The sequence below is a fragment of the Trichosurus vulpecula genome, chromosome 2 (genome assembly GCF_011100635.1).
Source record: "Trichosurus vulpecula isolate mTriVul1 chromosome 2, mTriVul1.pri, whole genome shotgun sequence".
In the NCBI taxonomy this organism is placed as follows: domain Eukaryota; kingdom Metazoa; phylum Chordata; class Mammalia; order Diprotodontia; family Phalangeridae; genus Trichosurus; species Trichosurus vulpecula.
Genome location: NC_050574.1, coordinates 28,021,145 through 28,041,569, shown reverse-complemented (window position 1 = coordinate 28,041,569; position 20,425 = coordinate 28,021,145). Strand labels below are relative to the sequence as shown.

Genomic DNA, 20,425 nt, shown 5'->3' with positions numbered 1-20,425 from the left:
AATTAATCCATCAAAGGATTAGAGGCAGAACAACTATTTCTGTTGTAATGGCCTGGGGACAGCCCCACATAGAAAAGCACTTCACAGGGCTCTGTGTCATTATAACGTGGGCCTTCCGCAACATTGGAAAGGGAATAGGGGTAGGGGATAGGGGTCCAGGATTGGAGGCACTGCTCCTGCTGACTCTGAGCTCTCTCCTGGCAGGACAGTCAGCCCCAGCGAGCCACCTCATCCGAGTGGAAGGCAGTAACCTCTCTCAGTATGTGGACGATCCTGTCACCGGGCGACAGAGTGTGATGGTGCCATATGAGCCACCCCAGGTAAGCCAGATGGCCTTCATTTTCTTCCCTGAAGCCCTGAAAGGTTGGAGACTTCACCTCGGCCCCCCCCATCTTTCATGTCCATCTACCTTGGTGAAAAAGAGGTCTTGCTTAGAGCTCACTGCAATGCCTCTGGGATTCATCTAAGGCCACCCAAGTCAGCCCTTGTAGCCTTCCCTTCCAAGAACTAAACAACCCCACTTCCTCTAGCTTCTTGTCCTCATGGATTCATTTCCTCATTCTTCCCTTATCTCTCCCATCTGGAGGACTGTAATCAGTTTTGGGGGACCATATTTTGAGGAAAACATTCACAGGAGAACCAGTTGTGATGGTGATGGACCTGGAAGCCATGATATAGGGGGGAGGGGGGAAAGGGAATAAACATTAATACAGTTCCCATTGTATGCCAGCACTGTGCTAAGTGCTTTTTATGAATATTTGATCCTCACAATAACCCTGAAAAATAGGCATGATCCCCATTTTACGGTTGAGCACACCAGGGCAAGGGGAGGTAAAGTGATTTGCCTAGGGTCACACAGCTAGGAAGTATCTGAGGCTCTTGTGAATTCAGGTGTTTTTCCTGTTCATCTTTGTCCGGATTGTCCCATTAGCTTCACTGCCATAAGCTATATGTTTGAGCTGTTCTCCGTCTCCAAAGGGAAGGCACTAGCCTTCCGTCTCCCCTCTTACACATAAAGAATATTGGCCACCGGTGGAACGAGGGCTCTGCTCCTCAAGATCAGCCCCCTTAAGGGGAAAAAGCATTTCCCAGTTCCTATCCCAGCTTTCCTCCAATAAGAGCTCAGAGACTCCAGTCATCCTGTTGTGTATCTGGCCACTGGACCCAGCTGGCTCCAGAGGAGAAAGTGAGGCTGGTGACTTTGCACAGCCCTGCCTCACTTAAATCCAGTTCACTTGCACGTCATGGCATCATCTCCATGATGTCATGGTCCTCTTCAAGAACCAAGGACTAACAGAGAGACTACTTAGTGCTACGGAAGCAGGGGTAGGGGAGAAGATGGGAATGGGGGGGAGGGGCAAACAGCAGACAAGAGACCTGGTTCAAGAATCAACCCCTAATTAGCTCTGCAACCACGGACAAGTCTTTTCGATGTTTTTGGTCAGTTTCCTACTGTGCAAAATGAAGGGATTAGATTCATGTTCTACAAGTTCACAAGCAAGACCTAGCTCTCCCTCTAGTGGTCTCAAGTGGCATAGCACTCTTAGGACTGCACGGTTTTCCCAACCAACTTTCCAACATGGGGGGGAGGAGGGAAACCAATAAAGAAATCAACAGCTGACTTTACAGAGCACTTTAAGATTTACAGAGCATTTTACATGGATCCCCACAACAGCTCTGGGGTAGGTGCTGTCATGATCTCTATTTTATGTGACGAGGAAATGGATGTTAAGTTATTTGCCCCCGGACATACAGCTAGCAAGTGTTGGAGGTGCTAGGTCAGAATGTAGTTCTTCCTGATCCCATTGAATGTTCCCAGAAAGTCCAAATGATTGGGCCAGAGAGTCCAGAGTCTTAGAGCTTAGTCTTGGTACTGCCACTAACTTATTATGTGGTTAAATTTCTTCTTGGTTTCTCCATCTTTGAAATTCCGGGGGAGGGTGGCACAGGGGTTCTTTGTGGTAAATGATAATTTAAAGGTTCTTCTAGTGATAAGGGCCCTTATAGCTCTCATATCTTGTGGTCTAAACCTCCTCCCAGTTCTGACATTCTAGGGTTCTTCTGGTTCTAATAGCCTATGCTCTAATGCCCCTTCCACCTCTGAAATTCTATATTCCAAAATGTCTCCCTTTTCTGGTATTCTAGCTTCTGAGATCTCTCCCACTTCTGATGATTCTAGGTCCTAAGACCCTTCAAACTCTAACATTCTAGGTTCTAGGGACCCTTCCACCTCTTAACATTTTAGGTTCTAGGGACCCTTCCAACACTGACGTTCTAGGTTCTAAGGACCCTTCCAACTCTGACATTCTAGGTTCCAAGGATTCTTCTAACTCTGACATTCTTGGTTCTAGGGACCCTTCCAACTCTCACATTCTGGGTTCTAGGGGCCCTTGCAACTCTTGACATTCTAGGTTCTAAGAGTCCTTCCAGATTTTGCATTCTATGTGCTGAGATATAAGATCCCTTTTACCTCTAGCTTGCTATTGGGGCCTTCTCAGCCTCAGTCTTCTGTGTTCTGAGGTCCCTCTCAGCTGTGGCATTCTGTGGTATAAAGTCCTTATGGAGTTGACTCCCAGATCAGTCAGCTTCTCTTCCAAGATCCAGTCCTGCTTCCTGTTAGACGTTTACAGCTGAATATCCCATAGGCACCTGAAACTCAGTATATTTTTGAGCCACTATGTTCAAAACAGAACTCACCGTCATTTCCCCAAATCCCTTCCCTCTTCTGCTCTTCCCTCTTACCATAAAGGGGCAAGACTATCCTCCTGGTCACCCAGGCTTGCAACCTCAGCGTCATCCCTGACCCACCACTCTCTTCCCCCTAAATCCAAGATGCTTTTTGCCCTTGAGGGGGCTGATCTTGAGGAGCAGAGCCCTCGATCCACTGGCGGCCAATATTCTTTGTGCATGAGGGGAGACGGAGAACACTCCAAACATGTAGCCTATGACCGTGAAGCTAATGGGGGAGTCCTGTCAAGCCTACTTTCCCAACATCTCTCATCTGTGCTCTCTCCCCATCTCCCCAAACAGCCTTCACCCTGGTTCTCATCACCCCTTGCCTAGACTACTGCAATAGCCTTCTAGTTGGTCTTTCTCCACGCCAGTCATCTTCCCCTCAGCTTGCTAAGTTTTCTTCCTGAGGCACAGGTCTGACCATGTCATGCTTCTCCCTAACTCAGTAAGCTCCAGGGTCTCTCTCTTACCTTCAAGCTTAAACAGAAAATCTTCTTCATAACCTGGTCCCCTCCTTCTGTTTGTTTTCTCAAACTCTATGATCCAGTAGCATTAGTTCATTTGATGTTCTTCCCACAAGACACTCCATCTCCCAACTCCTTTACCCAGGCTGTCCCATGTACCTGGAATTCTTTCTCTTCACCTCCACCTCCTAGAATCCTTGCATTTCTCCAGGGATCCTTATTTCTGCAGGAGGATTTTCCTGGTCCCCCTGACCACTTGAGCCTTTTCCTCTGAGGTTCCCTTTCTCTTATGTTTGTTTCTATTTATTTATACGTTGAATACCCCACATAACATATGTGTGGCCTCCTTGAGAGTAGAGACTGTTTTTCCCCATTCCTGTATCCCCGGGGCTTAGCAGTAAGAGCTTTATAAATCCTTATTGACCAATTTGTTAAGATTCCATATCCTCAAGTAGGTCCCTGGAAGCTCTGACATTCTCTGTTTTAAGAGCCTCTTACTTTCTTTGTTCTACAGCCCCTCCCAGCTCTGCCATCCTATAGGTCCATAATTTGAGATAGTGAATCAGGCATCTTCCATCTCAGACTCAGGTTTCTATTACTATACAAGTGTCTGTAGAGGTGGAGTGAGATTTGAGATAGTCTCATGCATGTACTGAAATATACAGTTTTATAGCAATTTAAGATTTGCAAAGCAGGTCACAAATATTGTTTAATTTTATCCTCACCACAAACTGGGAGGTATATTGTCCCCATTTTACAGCCAAGGAAACTGAGGGAGACAGAAGTTAAGTGACTTGGTCAAGGTAACAAAACTAGTAAGTGTCTGGATGTGAAGTAATGTCTTTCTGACTCCATGTCCAGCACTCTATCCACTGTTCCACCTCATTGGTTAAACATGCAGACACACATACAGTTCAGTAGGTGCATTTTTTACATGTGGACCATGTAAATAGTAGAACCAAATAAACTAAATCATTCCTGTTTTTCCCCAGGTTTTGCTCTTCTTAAATACTTTCAGGTTACTCCTTCTTGTGTTCTAGGAAACCAGGCCTACTAGAAACATAGGCATATTAATTTCTCAAGCAATGGCTAAAGGTCCTATTGATGATGCTGATTCTTCTTCACAGTCCACAAGATAGCTGATTGACCTCACAAGAATTCCAATTTACAGGAGAAATCTGGTGGTTTATATGCCTTTCCAAGGAGCTGCTAGAGAATTCTGAGCAGTTATCTACAACCACACTGTTTACTTTATAGTTGGGACTCCAGGACAGAGTGTTTATCTAACAACAAGCAGCAATCAGTATTTATTGAGCATTTACTAAGGAACTTTGCAAAGTAAATGAAAGACAGTCCTGGTCCTCAAGGAGCTTACATTCTAATGGAACAAGACTACACAGAAAAGAGAGTTGAAAAGGCAGCAAGGAGGGAAGAAACAAGTCAAAAGTATAATTCTGTCATTAAATTCTTGACAAATCAGTACCATAGAGCATCAGGGACTCCAGGTTGAGATCAAAATATTGCAAATCCCCAGAGATCCAAATTACTAAAACAATGATTAGAACAGAAGTTTTGTTTCTATAATATTAGTGGAATATTTTCATGCATTCTAGTCATTTGGCATGTGGCCAATTAACCTTGGTTCTGTAGCTAGTGGCTGACGTTTTCTTTCTATTAAGATTTTTCAAATACCAACACAAACACCCACCCCTCCAAAAAAAATGGTTGGATGCTTCCAAATGATTTTAATGGAAATTTTTTTTTAGTGGTAACTGAGCCCCTGCCTTACAGATTTATCCAAAGCCAGAGTTGAGTTTGTCTGGTGTTGAGTTGGACAGCCTTGGCCTTCCCTTAGACCCTGCGTCTAGGCCCACAGAGTCTCCTGAACCATTCAGTGGGCAGTGTATGCTTTTTAGAGTACCGCAGCTGTAGTCCATTCCTGTGCCTTTCTCACTTCTCCCGAGAGCAGGTGGGGACTGAATTCACCACCATCCTATACAACTTCATGTGCAACAGTAGCTGTGTGGGAGGCATGAACCGGAGGCCCATTCTCATCATCATCACCTTGGAGACTAGAGAGTGAGTCAGATGGGGAACTTGAATGGGATGGGATGGGATGGGGTGGGATGGAGTGGGATGGAGTGGGATGGGATGGGATGGGATGGGGTGGGATGGGATGGGATAGGATGAGAAAGAGAGAGGGCGGGGTGGGATGGGATGAGGTGGGATGAGAAAAGATTAAATTGCAAAGAAGTTGTAGACCTGCATTGGTAGAGGGAGTTTCCTGACAGGGGAGTTCCTTGTACCAGAAGTGTCAAACTCAGAGCCAGAGAAGCACCCATGGCCTACAAAACTCCCCATTGGGGCCCAACCAGATTTAAATTTAATTGAAAAATCTTTAACAAAATAAACAAAAATATAATACAAGATAGCTAATGTTAATTTGTTGTTTTCTTAGTCAATGTGTAACAGGTAGGGATTTGAGTGTGACATCACTGGAATCACAAGGCCAGTTCCTATTCCTTTTAAGGTTTTCCAAGCTCTTTACATATGTGTTATTTGGTTCTCACAACACCCTTTCAAAGAAGGGGATAATATTATTCCCATTTTATAGATTGTGATACTGAGGATCAGAGAAGTTATGTAACTTGCTTGGAATCACACAGCTAGTCAGTGTCAGGGACAGGATCTAAATCCAAGACTTCTTGACTCCAAGCCCAGTTCTATATCCACTGCACCAAACTGCCTCCCCAAATACCTTGGGAGGGATACATGGAAGGATAGCAGTGTGAGATAGTGTGAGACAAGAAGCCTTCAGATGTTGGACTGAATGCGTCTCCTAATGTTCCCCTACGAGACAACAGGCCGGTCATTTGCTGTGTTGAGAAAGTGAGGCATGTCGTCACTGGGCTTCAGGAGGAAAGACAATTTGGTGAAAGGGAAGGAACATTGGTGTTAGGATCCTTGGGTTTGAATCTGACCTCTGTCACTGTCGAACTTTCTTCTGTGGACCTCAGTTTCCACATCTGTATGAAAGCTAAACCATCTTACTGGTCCCTTCCCATTTGAAAATCCCATGGTCTAGGCTTTATTATGTGAAACTCATTTTCCCTATCCCCAAAATGAGGGGTTTGGACTAGTTTTCCAGAATGTCCCTTCCAGCTTTTACAGACCGATGACTTTTATTTATTTGATTTCTCTTTTTGTCCCAGAGTGGAAGACAATTTTGAAATTGCAGGAACTTTTTAATTCCTTCAAAGTGTTTGCATAGGGTGATGGCCTCCCCAGGGACAGCTCCTAAGCACCAGAGCACTACTGGGTGGGACTGGAGTTCAGGTTTCTGCTCAGCCCCTTATTACTTGTGTGATCTTGGATGAGTCCATTCATTTTTCCTGGCTTCAGCTTCCTCATCTGTTAAAATGAGGGAATTGCATTATGGGCCTCTGAGGGCTTATCCATAGTCCTGTGGTCCTACTAGATTCTCTGGGTGAAGGTTTGAATCATCTCAGTTCCTGGTGGGAAGAATGGGTCATTTCACTTTCAGGAGTGAATACCCTGAGTTCCATTCCCACCGCTTCCCCTTTCCTGTCTCTAAGAAGAAAACAGGGAAAAGACCAAAAGAGTGATGTTGCCAAGGCTGGTTCTGGCCCAAGTTTCTTTGCCAAAGGGTCGGTTGGGGTCAGTTGGTATAGACTGGAGCTGTGGGTGTGTGGAGACCCTTGGCATTCTCCATGCCACAGAGATGAGTGAATGAACCAGTGAGTCTCTGCTTCTGTTTGCCTGACAGTGGGCAGGTTCTAGGCCGGAGGTCATTCGAGGGGCGGATCTGTGCCTGCCCTGGCAGAGACCGAAAAGCAGATGAAGATCACTACCGGGAACAGCAAGCTCTGAACGAGAATGCAGCCAAGAATGGGAACGCTACCAAACGCAGTAAGTCTGGCTCCTTGGTGGGGAGTTTTAATTCAGTGACTCAATTCCACAAGCCCTTATTAAGTGCCTGCCTCACACCTGGCACTGGAGGATACAAAGACAAAATTAAACAGAACTCGGAGAGTGAAGCTCAAGAGAATGGAGGGCTGGGTCGGTGAACCGGGGAGACATCTGCATAGAGCTGACAGTTGAATCTGTGGGAGCTGATGAATCAAAATGATTTTAATAGAAACTTCTGGCGGTTAATAAATCTCTGCTTTCCAGGCTGTCTTTGAAAGACCTGGTTGAGTTTGACTGTGGATAATTTGGACTCCCTCAAACCGAGAGAGGGTAGTGAGAATAGGACACAGGACCAGGAGCCTTGAGGGACAGCCACACTTAGGGAATCTGATACAGTGGTGATCCAGCAACAGAGGTCGAGGAGATGTCAGACAGATAAAAGGAAAGACAAGGAAAAAGCCACTAAAGCCTCCAGAAGAGTATCTAAAACATAGGAGGAGTCATCAGTATCAGATTCAGCAGAGAAGTCAAGAGGTCTAAGAAAAGTCCTTGAGAATTAGTAATTGAGAGATCACTTGTGACCTTGGAGAAGGCAGTTTCATTTGAATGTTGAGGTGGGAATCCAAATTATAAGGGGTTGAGAAGTGAGCAGTAAGTGAGAAAATGGAGGCCGCTTTTTCTAGGAGTCTGACTGTGAAGGAAAGGGGCACGAGGATGATAGCTTGTTTGAATGATGGATTCTAACGAAAGGTGTTTTTTTTTTAAAAAAGATAGGAAAGGTTGGACATATTTGTAGATGTGTGGGAGGAAGAGAGGAAGGAAAGAAGGAAGGGAAGAAGAAAGAGAGGGAGGAAGAGAAGAATGACAGAAAGGGAGGAAGGAAGAAAAGGAGAATGAGGAAAGAGAGGGAAAATGAAAAGAAGGAAGAGGAAGGAAGGAAGAGAAGGAGAAAGAGGAAAGGAAGAAAGGAGGAAAAAGAAGAATCTATGTGTGTGTGTGTGTGTATACACAAAAAAAAAATAGACTAAGCTGTTGGTAACATACACACCAAGTCTGACACCAATATATTGAGCTTCCGGCACCAAGGGGGCCCCCCAGTCTGCCACCATCCCAGGCTGGAAAAACAGGGTAGGTTACAGCTCCTTTACTGGTCAGTAATGGGATCTGGCTCTCCAGTGGCCAGTGCACTTCCAGCCTTAGCAAGATAGGAAAAGTCAGTCTCAGAAAAGGGAGCTCCTTTCACTAGTCCAGGTGAGAAGTGATGAGGCCCTAGCCTAGAATGTTAACCACATGAGTGGAGAGGAGGCTGATGCTGGAGACAACGCTGGAGAAGGGTCAGATTGACAAGATTTGGCAACTGATTGCTCTTAACTTCTGCCTCAATTTCCTCATTTGTAAAGTGAGGATAATAATAGCAGCCACTTCCCAGAGTTGTGAGAATAAAATGAGATCATACTTAGAAAGTATTTTGCGAACTTTAGACCGCTAACTATTATTATGGTCACTAGCACAACCACCCCAAATCCTACTAGGCCTAGTCATACTAGAGGACTGTATTCTCCTAATTCATTCCTGTAAATTGAAGAGGGGCTTGGGCTAGCATGTTGGAAGATGTTTCCATGGTCTTCAGACATTCGGGTTGTTGTGTACATGTGTGTATTTTCTTTCTTGTGTTTATATATAAACTTGAGCATATGCCCATCTATGCACGGGCCAAGGTAAGATTTACTTCCATACTTATCCTTCCCAGACCCCTGAAATAACTTAATCAGCTTAACATTTTTTAAGCATTGAAATCATGACTTGGCCTTACTGGGAAATGAGGATGTTAGAGATGTACATATTTTTGAGAACCAAATAGTGAGTGCCTTCCTTACCAGGCTGTTATCAGATTTCTGTCCTCCTGTCCCTGTTACACCCTCCTGGTTATCACCTTCCCTCCCCTCCTCCCGAACCCCTCTGCTGTCCGTGCTAATGAGTGGTCTTTCCTGTCTCACTTTAGCATTCAAGCAAAGCCCACCTGCCATCCCTGCCCTGGTGGCCAATGTGAAAAAGAGGAGACATGGGGATGAGGAGATATACTATATGCCTGTGAGTAGCCCCCTGCTGGCAGGGCCTCTGACCAGGTTGGGGATGATGAAAGACTCCTGGTCAAGAAGCGTTGTGGGTTTGGGATTAGGACCAGGGATGGCCTGGAAAGTCTATTTAACAAATCCAACATACCTACTATGTGCCAGGCACTATAATAGTAGCACTTACTATGTGCCAGGCACTAGAATTATAGCTAACTTTTATGTAGTTCCTACTATGTGTCAGGCACTACAATAATGGCTAGCTTTTATATAGTGCCTACTATGTGTCAGGCACTATAATAGCTAATCTTTACACAGTGCCTACTATGTGCCAGGCACTAGAATAATAGCTAACATTTATGTGGCACCTACTATGTGCAGGCACTAGAATAATAGCTAACTTTTATGTAGCTCCTACTATGTGTCAGGCACTATAATAATGGCTAGCTTTTATGTAGTACCTACTATGTGTCGGGCACTATAATAACTAATCTTTATGCAGTGCCTGCTATGTGCCAGGCAATATAATAATAGCTAACTTTTATATAGAGCCTACTATGTGCCAGGCACTAGAATAATAACTAACTTTTATGTAGTGCCTACTATGTGCCAGGCACTGGGCTAAGCACTTTCCAGTCATTATCTCATTTGATCCTCACAACAACCCTGGGGGTGGGGGTGGGGGGGAGGGTGCTATTATCATCCCCATTTTACAGATGAGGGGACTGAGGCAAACAGATTAAATGACTTGCCCAGAGCCACACAGCTAGGAAGTATCTGAGGCTGAATTTAAACTCAGGTCTTCCTGACTCTAGGCCCAGTGCTCTGTATACTATGGCGCCCCCAAGCTGCTCCAGGTATGCTAGGTCCAGGCGGTATGAAAACAGAAGTAACTGGCTTCAAGGAACTTGCACCCTGTTCCAAGAGGATTGACTCATTGAACCAGCATTTACTCAAGGGGAGAAATTTAGGCAATGGGAAAACTAAAAGTGTCCATAAAACTGATTTTTAAAACACACCATGCAATTGAACACTTTCCATGTGCCATGTACCATACTAGGTTCTGCGGATACAAAAACAGGGTAATCTTTGCCCTCACAGAACTTATACTCTGTTGGGGAGACAAACTTGTGCACAGATGGGAGATACATGTGAGGAACATAACATTACAGGGTAATGGAGGATGAATGCAAAATAAAGAAAAAGTTCTCTGGGAATAGTGGAGGGAAGAGAAGGCCTTCAGCTGCGGGGGAAGCGTTGAAGGCTTTAGGGAGGTGGTGGCACCTGAGCTGAGTCTTGATGAGAAAGGGGCTCATTCCGGGCATAGGGGAAGGCCTGTGTGGGCACTGAGGCAGGAGGAGGCAGTGTGGAGCTGGATTAGGGAGAGTGTGAAGGGCAGTGATTAATGTGAGGTGAGGTAGGAATGTAGGTTGGCGCCATATTGGAGAAGACCTCAAAAGCAAGGCTAAAAAGTTGATCATTTATCTTAGAAACAAAAGGAAGCCACCGAAAACTTTGGAGTGGAGGAGGGACGTAGAAACACCTCTACCTTAGGAAGATGATGATGAAGGCTATATGGAGGATGAATTGGAGAGAGAAGTGAGTGGGGAGTAGGGAGAGCAGAAGGATGCTAATGTCTAGGCAAGATGGATGAGGGCCTGGATGAGCAGACAAATAATTATTAAGCATCTCTATGCATCTAGCACCGAACCATGTGCTGTAGGGGATGGGAAAAAAGATGGACTGCCCTCAAGGCCTCTACAGTCTAATTGGAGAAATAAAATCCATGCGCCCCAAATCTACCAGAGAATAATATCGCACAATGTGGGCTAAAAATGTTAAATTTTGTGATTCAGCTAACACCTGCTCTGTCGTACCACAGCAAAGAGAAGAGGGATTGTTTTGGAGTCAGGGAGTTAGACTTCAATGGAGAGGTGCATTTTAGTGGGTCTTGGAAAGATGAGTAGGTTCACGCATCAGGGGGCTTATCTCTGTCCTGATTTGCTTCCAACTCAGGTCCGTGGACGAGAGAACTTTGAAATACTGATGAAGATCAAGGAAAGCCTGGAACTTATGGAGCTGGTACCTCAACAACTTGTTGACTCCTATCGACAGCAGCAGCAGCAGCTCCTCCAGAGGCCGTGAGTACTAGTTACTCCTCCTATCTCCCCTCTGACCCTTTTCTCATTCATTTCTCCATCCATCCACAGGCCTACATGACTATCCACCCATACATCCATCTATCCTCCATGCTGTATATCCATCCTCCCTTCTATAACCATCCATCCATCCATCCATTCATTCATCCTATTTCTCCATCCATCTTTCCATCCATCCTCCCTTCTATACATTTACCCATCCATTCAGTCATCCCATCTCTCTATCAGTCCATCTAATTCATCTTCCTATCTCTCCATCCATCCTTCCATCTGTATACCCATTTATCTATTCACTCATATGCATATCCATCCATTTATCCATCCTCTACTCCACCTGGCCATCTCCTTGAAGTCTCTTGTTCTTTAGGCTAGTAAAAGGTAACATTAAGTACATAGTACCTACTAGCTGTGTGATCTTGGGTCAATCACAACCATTCCGAACTTTGCGTATGATAATTGTACTGCCTATCTCATGAGGTTGTTATGCGGGAAGCACTTCACTTAGAAGGTTTGCAAAAGCCTAAAGGCATTATCGTCATCAACAAGCACAGCATCATTACCACCACCATCTTTGGATAGGAAGACTCCAGGTACAGACCAAGTGACTAGCAGTGGATTGCCATCCACAGTCCAGTCTGTCTCAATACCTAGTGGCTCATCACCAGCAGGTCAGCCACTAGGCAATGAGTTTTCCCAGCCATAGCAACTCAGAAAACGGTGGAAGACTTGAAATCTGTATCCAGGGAGACTGGATTGATGGAACTATGGGGCCTTGACATATTGACAGAGAATTAAAAGAAAATCAGAGACACACAAATTGCTATGTAAGGTCAGGGGAAAGAAATATAATTTTATTTATTTGTCCAATTCACTCAACAAGCATTTATTTATTTATTTATTTGGGAGGCCATTGGGGTTAAATGACTCGCCCAGGCTAGTAAGTATCTGTGACCAGATTTGAACTGCTCACTCCATGGCTGGTGTAAGCCACCTAGCTGCCCCCAACAAGCATTTATTAAGACCTCCAGTATGCCAAGTGCTGGGCTGGACACTGGAAAAACAAAGACAAAAACAAGAGAGACCCTGTCTTCTGTCTTACATTTTACTGGGGTGATGCAGGTACACAGATTGTATGTGCATGTGTGTATGTTTATTTGTTTAGATATATATGTAGATGTAGATATGTGTGTGTATACATATATATGGATATATACACACAGATGTAGATATCCATATAGATATAGATTCATAATCATTTGAAGATGTGGGAGAGAGCACCAGAAGAAGTTCCCCCTAAGACATGGCACTTTGAATTGGGCCTTCGAGGGAGCCAAGGATTTGAAAAGACAGAAACAAGGAGAGCATTCCGAGCAAGAGACAAAGGCACAAATATGGGAGAGGTCAGCCATTTTGGTGGAATGTAGAAATATGTGAGGGAGAGTAACAAGAAATAATATAAAACAAATATAAAATAAAGTAATAGGACATCTGTCTGGAAAACTAGGTTGTGGTTTCAAAGAAAGGCTTCCTGGGTTCACAAGTGTGATATCTCATCTTTTTTCTTCTCATTTCACTGGCAGGAGTCACTTACAGTCCCCCTCTTCCTACGGCCCAGTCCTCTCGCCCATGAACAAAGTCCATGGGGGTCTCAACAAACTGCCTTCAGTCAACCAGCTTGTGGGGCAGCCTCAGCAGCATAGCTCCGCAGGAGGGCCCAACCTGGGGCCTATGGGTAAGCCTGCTTTGATGGTGGTACTATGAGGTAGGGAACTCTAACACAGGAGCAGAGAGAGTGGCCCAGGAAATTCCCCCTCCAGGTGGTAGGATGTCCAATTAGAGCTAGATAAAAGAACCAGGCTAATGAATGGAAATGGATGGACTGGTGGAGAGCATCCAGAAATGTTGGTGTTCAGAGTATCATCCAGGAGATACTGGGACATCTTTGTGGCCTCCCAACTCAAAATATGCTTAGTAGAGAAAGAAGGTGAGAACATGAGAAGGCTGAGTTTGTAGCATTGGTGAAGAAAAAACTTCCTCTGGCAATCTGCTTGGTGCCTCTGATCCTGGGAAGCTCAGTTGGGTTTCATTGGTCTCTTACTAATACCCTCTTACAGTGAGAGGTCAAATTTTTCATCACTTCATTTCAGTAAATCTATCAGTTCCATAAATATTTACTGTTAAAATATGATTTTCAACAAATGCTAAGCAGCTGTTGTGTGTAAGGTGTTAGGGAATGCAAAGATGAAAAATAAGTTTTTGCCCTTAAGGAATTTAACTTCTTGGGGTGGGGTAGGTGAGGGTGTAACTTGAAGGCAGATAGACATACTGTGAGGTGGAATGTGAAGGGGAGGAGGAGAGGCAAGCAAGTCAATTCAAAAAGCATTTGTTGAGTGTCTACTATACTCAACAAATTTGTTTGTATCTACTTTACAAACAGATTTTGTTAACTATCTACCCTACCTAGCCCTGTGGGAGGCATGGGGGACAAAAATGAAACAGCCCCAGCCCTCAAGGAGATAATAATCTGCACCATCCGGATAAAATACCCAGAAAACATTGCTGAAGGGAGAGGAGTCTCCTTAACTCTTACAGATGGGAATGAGCAGGGAGTGAGCTCCAGGCTTGGGGGATGATCACTCCCACATGGAAAAACAGAGATGGAAAAATACAGAACAGTACCAGAGAATGGCCAGTAATCTTGTATATATTTTCAAGGGAGGCGCCATCAATTCAATGGAACTCCATCCAATAAACATGAGAGGCAGTATGGCTAGTACTGGATAGAGTAAGTCTTTAAGTCTGGAAGATCTGAGTTCAGCCTTCACCTCTGATGCTCACTGACTGTGTGTCCTTAGACAAACCATCTTTAGCCTCTTAGCAACCCCGGGAACTCTTTTAAGACTGTAAGGTATAGAGTCATTGTCAGCTGGTAGAGGGAGTTTCCACACTGGAAGCTCCCCCATACTTAGGAAATCCGAGATCCAGACAAAAAAATCCCTGCCCTCCTGTAGCTCACAATCTATAACTATAATATAAATAGAAAAGGCTGGATGCACAGGAGAGAAACAAGCAAAGAGACTTTAAAAAATATATGTATGTGCCTTCTTGGCCCTAAGGGGGTCCCATGTGCCTAGGCCAAGAGGCGAAAGGGAAATTTTCTTCTGTTTTGTTTGGTTTTGATTCTCCAGAAAAGTTGGGGTATGTTAGGACATTCAGTCCACTTTTCCATTTTGATCTTAGTAGCCACAATTTCAACAAGAATTTATTAAGAGCTAAGTTCTGAAGATGAAATGACCACAGTGAAATGGTTCCTGCCCTGGAGAAGGTTACAGTCTGAAAGGGGAGGCAATCTGTACCACATACAAGTAGATGGAGAACATATGTAAAATAAATACTAGGTCATCTGGGTAGAGTGTGTGGGAAAGAGCAGGATCCAGGAAGAGGTCGACATGCTTTGAAAGGAGGTAGCAGATGGTCCTTCATGAACCACAGGGGGATCTCCTCTCCTAGTTTTTTCAGTCTCTCACCTGGTAAAGCAAAGAGCTTTCTCCCTTCCTTGCCAATAGCAGGTTTGCTGTTTTTGTCCACAGGCCCTGGAATGCTGAACAGCCACAGTCACCCCATGCAGTCCAACGGTGAAATGAATGGTGGCCACTCCTCCCAGTCCATGGTCTCAGGGTCGCACTGCACCCCTCCTCCCCCATACAATGCTGACCCCAGCCTCGTCAGGTACGCCTCTCTCTGGGCCCCTCCCGTGTGGCATGTGGACACTTGTGTGATAGCTTAGCTTTCTTGTTCCCCCCCACCCCTGCACCCTGCCTCGTTCTCCTGTCCGCTAACCTTAGAACTTGTCTGCTGCTACCATTCCACTAACTGGTCACCAGTTCCAACTGAGAAATCACTGCTCAGGGCATCTTTCTGCCCTGGAGTCAAAGGAGAAATCTGGCTATTGGCTGGCTACGCTGACTTCAGTCAAATCTTGAGCCCCGAGAAACTTCCCTTTTCCCATTATTAAAAATGCATCCTCCTTTTGAAATTGGAAGAGTAGGAAAGCAGCTGTTTCTGCCTCAGTACTCAGCTCACCCCCTTCCTCCCATGCAAACCCAAGGCAACTGTGGGGATTTCAGGTCGATTTTTTATAAGAGCCATATCAGTGAGGCCCAGCCCACAGAACTTTCTCTGGACTATAGAGGTCAGGGCTGTGATTCAAGGGAGGGTGTATTGAGCACAGACAGACTGTCCCAAAAGGTGTAAAGCCACTCCAGCCGCACTGAGACTTTTGGGACACATTGTACAATGGGCAGTAATTACTGGGTCTTACTGGTTAGCAAGTGTTGGCTGTGGATGGAGTCCTTTATTCAGTAGGAGTAAGGAGCTGGAGAGTAGGATAAGAAGCATAAGAAACAGAAGAGTATCCATGCATTCCAGGAGATTCCTGTCTACCTGGGCTCCAACGGAGCCTTGCATGTCTGATTTTTAATTGGTTTGGAAGAGGATAAAGGCTCTGGACCCCAGGCAGTGACCATTGTATAGAAAAATCCCCCAGGTCTCCCAAATGTCTTTTCCGTGTACAAGAAAAGGGGGCACTGCAATCTGGCTTGTCTGTGGGCTAGGCTAACCATGGTGATAGTCCCTAAAGGCAGCTTAAGTGGGCAAATAGTTAGTGATGAGACTCTGAGTCTCCTGTGGTGGGGTCCATTTTTCTCTATACCATCCACAGACTATTAGTAGAGTCTGAAAAGAGGAAATAATTTCAGATGCTGGAAGCAAGAGCATCAAAGAGCTCCAATTTAACTTACTCTCCTTGTTAATTAATATGAGAAAGGCTGGGTTCAAATCCTCACTCTTCCATTTACTACTTATGTGATTTTTATGGTCTCAGTTTCCTCATCTGTATAATTTGAGGGCTGTACTCAGTGACCTCTAAGTTCTGTTTCAGCTCAAAAATCCATGATTCTATGAAAAAAAAAACAGCCAACTGGGGAAAGAGGGAGGGTGCAAAGGGCTGAGCATTGACTTACACTGTTGGTATTGCTCCATGTGTAAGTTTATCCAAGGTTTGATGTGTCTCTAGTCCTGAGGCCTTTGCCAGTGTGTTAAAGGAGGAAGCCTAAGGAGGAATCCCAGTGTCTGTCACTGAGAAGAGCCAGCCCATTCCCTGAGGGTTTGCAGGTCCTGTCCTGGTGATATATGAGGCCAGGGCTTACGTACTTAAGAAGTTAACATCACTTTATTTTCCCAACCTCTTTCTTCAGTTTTTTAACAGGATTGGGGTGTCCAAACTGCATCGAGTATTTCACATCCCAAGGGCTGCAGAACATTTACCACCTGCAGAATCTAACCATAGAGGTAAATGCCTTGGGCAGATCTCTTCTTTCCACTAGCTCTATCGGGCCTAAGTTCTCGACACTTAGACAAAAACAAAAACAAAGATGGGGGGGGGGGGACAGCCATGGAAAGGAAAAGAGCATTTTCCTTCCTTCCTGTCTAATGATGAGGGAAAAAAAAGCCTCCCTTCCTCCATAATCCTGATTTCTATTTGAGTTTCCATCTTCCTTTTTTTTAAAAAAAGAATTGGGTCTTCCATTCCCCTAAACTTGGCTATGATTTAGAAGTCAAACTGCAACAAATTTTGGTCAAAATAGATTGAGTTGGATAAGAAAACTATGTGTAGCTAAATGATACTGGTTGCATTTTGAGGTGCTAGATGGCATTATCAGAGAGACCTGGGTTCAAGTCTTGCCTATGATATGTCTTTGGCTGATTGACCAATCCCAAAGAAGGTACTTCACCTCCTAATGTCTTGGGCAAGTCCATAGGATTTATCTACTGAGTCACAGATCAGTTGCCCACCCCCATGCTGGTGACCCTTCCCATCTTCATGGTTATAGCACTCAGACTGCACGTAGTGCAAGATTGCAGGAACTAGACTTTCTATATTTTATTATTTTATATTCACCTCAACAGGGCTATTCCTGGGGCATCCTTGGTCTAGTGGAAAGAGCACTGAGAAATTGTCCTCAGGGGATGCAGGTTTATTCCTAGCCTGGGCCACTCACTACCTGTGTGACCTTCAGCAAGTCACTTGACCTCAATTTTCTCATCTGCCAAATGGGAATGCCACTAGCTGCTCTACTGTCTTCACAATGGTGCTGGGAAGTTCAAATGAGAGAGCTTCTGTAGAGTGCTTTGGAACCAGAACGAGTTACATAAATGTAATAGAAATAGCCATCAGGGTTATTACTGTTATTCCTGGTTAGTGGTGTCATACAGAATCTGAACAGGTCAGACCTGGGAGGGAGCCGGGAGAAACTTAGAACATACAACATCCAAGATGGGCAGTACCTTAGAACATAGAATGCCAAGAGTTGAAAGTGACCCTAGAACGGAGAAGGTCAGAACTGGGGGAAAGCCTTGAACACAGACTTCCAAGATGGGCAGGACCTTAGAACATAGAATGTCAAGAGTTGAAAGGGACCCTAGAACACAGAAGGTCAGAACTGGGGGAAAGCCTTGAACACAGACTTCCAAGATGGGCAGGACCTTAGAACATAGAATGGCAATAGCTAAGAGGGACCCTAGAACACAGAAGGTCCAATCTGGGAGGCGCCTCAGAGAATCATGTAATCCAGTCCTCTCATCGTGCAGAGCCCTTTTATAAGTCTTAAAGCATCATACAATTAAAGTAAGTTCTCAGCATGATGAGGAAATTGGGACCCATGAGTTAGACGCTTTTCTTCAGGTTACATGGCTATTAGAATGCCACTGGCTTACTGTTCATAGAACTGATAGGGCTCTGGGGATAGTGACTAAAACACAGTGACGCTATTCTTAATCTAAATAATAAACATGCTATTTTAATCTAATAAATTGGAATGTGGTTCTGTTGAACTAAAAATCTGCTTGGTTTAACACTTCTCCAATTTAAAACAGACACATACAATTGTCACTGAGGCTTTCTCATCATTCCCTTGCTATGGCTGGAGAGATGTGTAGTAGCTCACACCAACAGAAGGCTTTAAGACAAAGCACATTCCTCCTAGTGGCCTCTTATATGGTATTATTACCCTATTTTACAGATGAGAAAGTAAAAAGCAGGTTAAGTGACTTGCCCTAGGTCACGTAGCTACCGTTAGACCTGGGATTCAAACCCGTGTTTTTTAATTCCTACAAACACAAATAGCAACCTTGGGACTCTCTGAGTGGTACCATCTGAGCCCCTTGGACACCCTGCCCACTCCTTAGCTTCCTTTGGACTCACTGCACTCAGGGTTCTCCCAAGGCTGTTGCCAGTCCAGGGCCATCACCAAAGGAAAAACAACGGTTTGTCATTGGTAGCTGGGGCCATGCTCAGCCTTCAGATGCTGTCATCACTAACTCCTGGAGGGAGGCAGTCTGTGTGCTCGGTAACCAACTGCTGCCTTCTGACCTTCATTCCAGTGGCCGAATTCAGGGGCCATCAGGTTGCCAAGCTGTGTCCGAGTGAAAGTTTTAACTCCCATCTTGCCAAGTGTGGTGCCTGTGTTTCTAACATCAGTGTTGGGGGTGGATTTGGGATTATATTCACTTTTTCCAAAGTTGGCCTTGAATCTGTAGGTCCAGTCTGTCCTCCTCCCCCATCTTTTTTTTAAGGGAGTAGCCTTGTAGTAGATTAGTTTACCACCCTCCTTGTTTTCTGTCTTCCAGTAACATCTCAGGCCAGTGATGGCCACTGGGCCTCCAGTCATAGTCACTCACGTCTCCATTCTATTAGCTTTTCCTATTGGCAGCCGCCTTCTGGAATTTCATTTCTCCTAGCTGAGCTCTATTTCAGTTGACATTACCAGATCAGATGGCATGTGGTTGTTCCCATAAACTAGAGAGGCCCAAGGCTTTGCCTTCCCATGATGCTTCTCTGAAATGCCCCTCCTCCCTACAGAACCAAGAGCATCTCTAGAAACACATACGTGTTTTAGCCAAGAGAGGAGATGTCTGTACTGAGAGCCAGGCTCTACTATGGAGACTTTGTGGACGAAATCAGCCAATTAATATTGATGGATGGATGGATGGATATCAGTCCTGGGAGTTCCAGCACAGATATCTGCTCCCTTCATGTTCACATTAGTGTCAAAGCCACGGGACATTCCCACTTAGCTCCTTTCTGTGGTAAGGCATGGCCCCATAACCACCAGGTTTTGGCTTTGATCCAGAGTGGAGGTTCTACTCCCCATCACTGAAGACAGAAATATACCACTCCCTTGTCCCCAGTAGGATGAGAGAGGACACTTTCTCTTGCCCCTGGCCTCCCCACTCTATCTCATTCTAATCTTGGTGTATTTGCTACGTGGATCTTGCAGGATCTTGGGGCCCTGAAGATTCCTGATCAATACAGAATGACCATCTGGAGGGGTCTTCAGGAGCTGAAGCAGAGCCATGACTACGGGGCCCAGCAGCTTATCCGCTCGAGTAGTAACGCTTCGACCATCTCCATTGGGAGCTCGGGGGAACTTCAGCGCCAGCGCGTGATGGAGGCTGTGCATTTCCGAGTCCGCCACACGATCACCATCCCCAATCGCAGTGGGGCAGACGAGTGGGCAGACTTTGGCTTTGACCTCCCTGATTGCAAATCCCGCAAACAGTCCATTAAAGAAGAGTTCACAGATGGAGAGATCAACTGAGGATGAGGGAAGGAAAGGCTGGAGAAGATCCAGGAGGGGCTTCCCAAGGTGCAAGTTCCCCCAAACAGACTGGAAAAAAAGAAAAGAAAAACTCCAGGTATGGGAGATGGCAAAGAGTTTACAGCCTTAAGCCCCTGGAGAAGGTTTTGCTTTTTTTTCTTTCATTTGTTTGTTCCCAGGACTGGAGCTTTGAGTTATAAGCAGCTCAGAGCCAGCCAGAGTGGTCTGTCCATCTGCTGGGTTCCTCTTCCAGAAAAACATTTCTGATGTCCTTCGATTTGGGAGAGGTGTAAGGGAGAGGGTGGAGGTTCCTCAAAGTAGCCCATTCAGGGTGGGCCGCCTGAATATTTTGTAGTCCAGCACAGACTTATTTTGTGCATCCAATTGATTTATTATAAGTACATATCACA

The 20,425-nt window shown here is 45.1% G+C and overlaps 1 protein-coding gene across 3 annotated transcripts in view; it reads left to right on the top strand.

The window, feature by feature from the left end:
• The window catches only part of TP73 (tumor protein p73), a 144,608-nt gene extending 124,593 nt beyond the window's left edge, over nucleotides 1-20,015 (top strand). For 2 of the 3 annotated variants that reach the window (XM_036745596.1, XM_036745597.1), the window contains exons 5-13: nucleotides 205-320; nucleotides 5,167-5,276; nucleotides 6,985-7,127; nucleotides 9,130-9,218; nucleotides 11,216-11,340; nucleotides 12,939-13,090; nucleotides 14,949-15,087; nucleotides 16,614-16,707; nucleotides 19,695-20,015. In XM_036745596.1, the coding sequence (XP_036601491.1) occupies nucleotides 205-320; nucleotides 5,167-5,276; nucleotides 6,985-7,127; nucleotides 9,130-9,218; nucleotides 11,216-11,340; nucleotides 12,939-13,090; nucleotides 14,949-15,087; nucleotides 16,614-16,707; nucleotides 19,695-20,015 (1,289 nt within the window). The remainder of the gene's footprint in view (nucleotides 1-204; nucleotides 321-5,166; nucleotides 5,277-6,984; nucleotides 7,128-9,129; nucleotides 9,219-11,215; nucleotides 11,341-12,938; nucleotides 13,091-14,948; nucleotides 15,088-16,613; nucleotides 16,708-19,694) is intronic. The other variant, XM_036745598.1, reaches the window with a different exon arrangement.
• The last annotated feature ends 410 nt before the right edge of the window (nucleotides 20,016-20,425 follow it).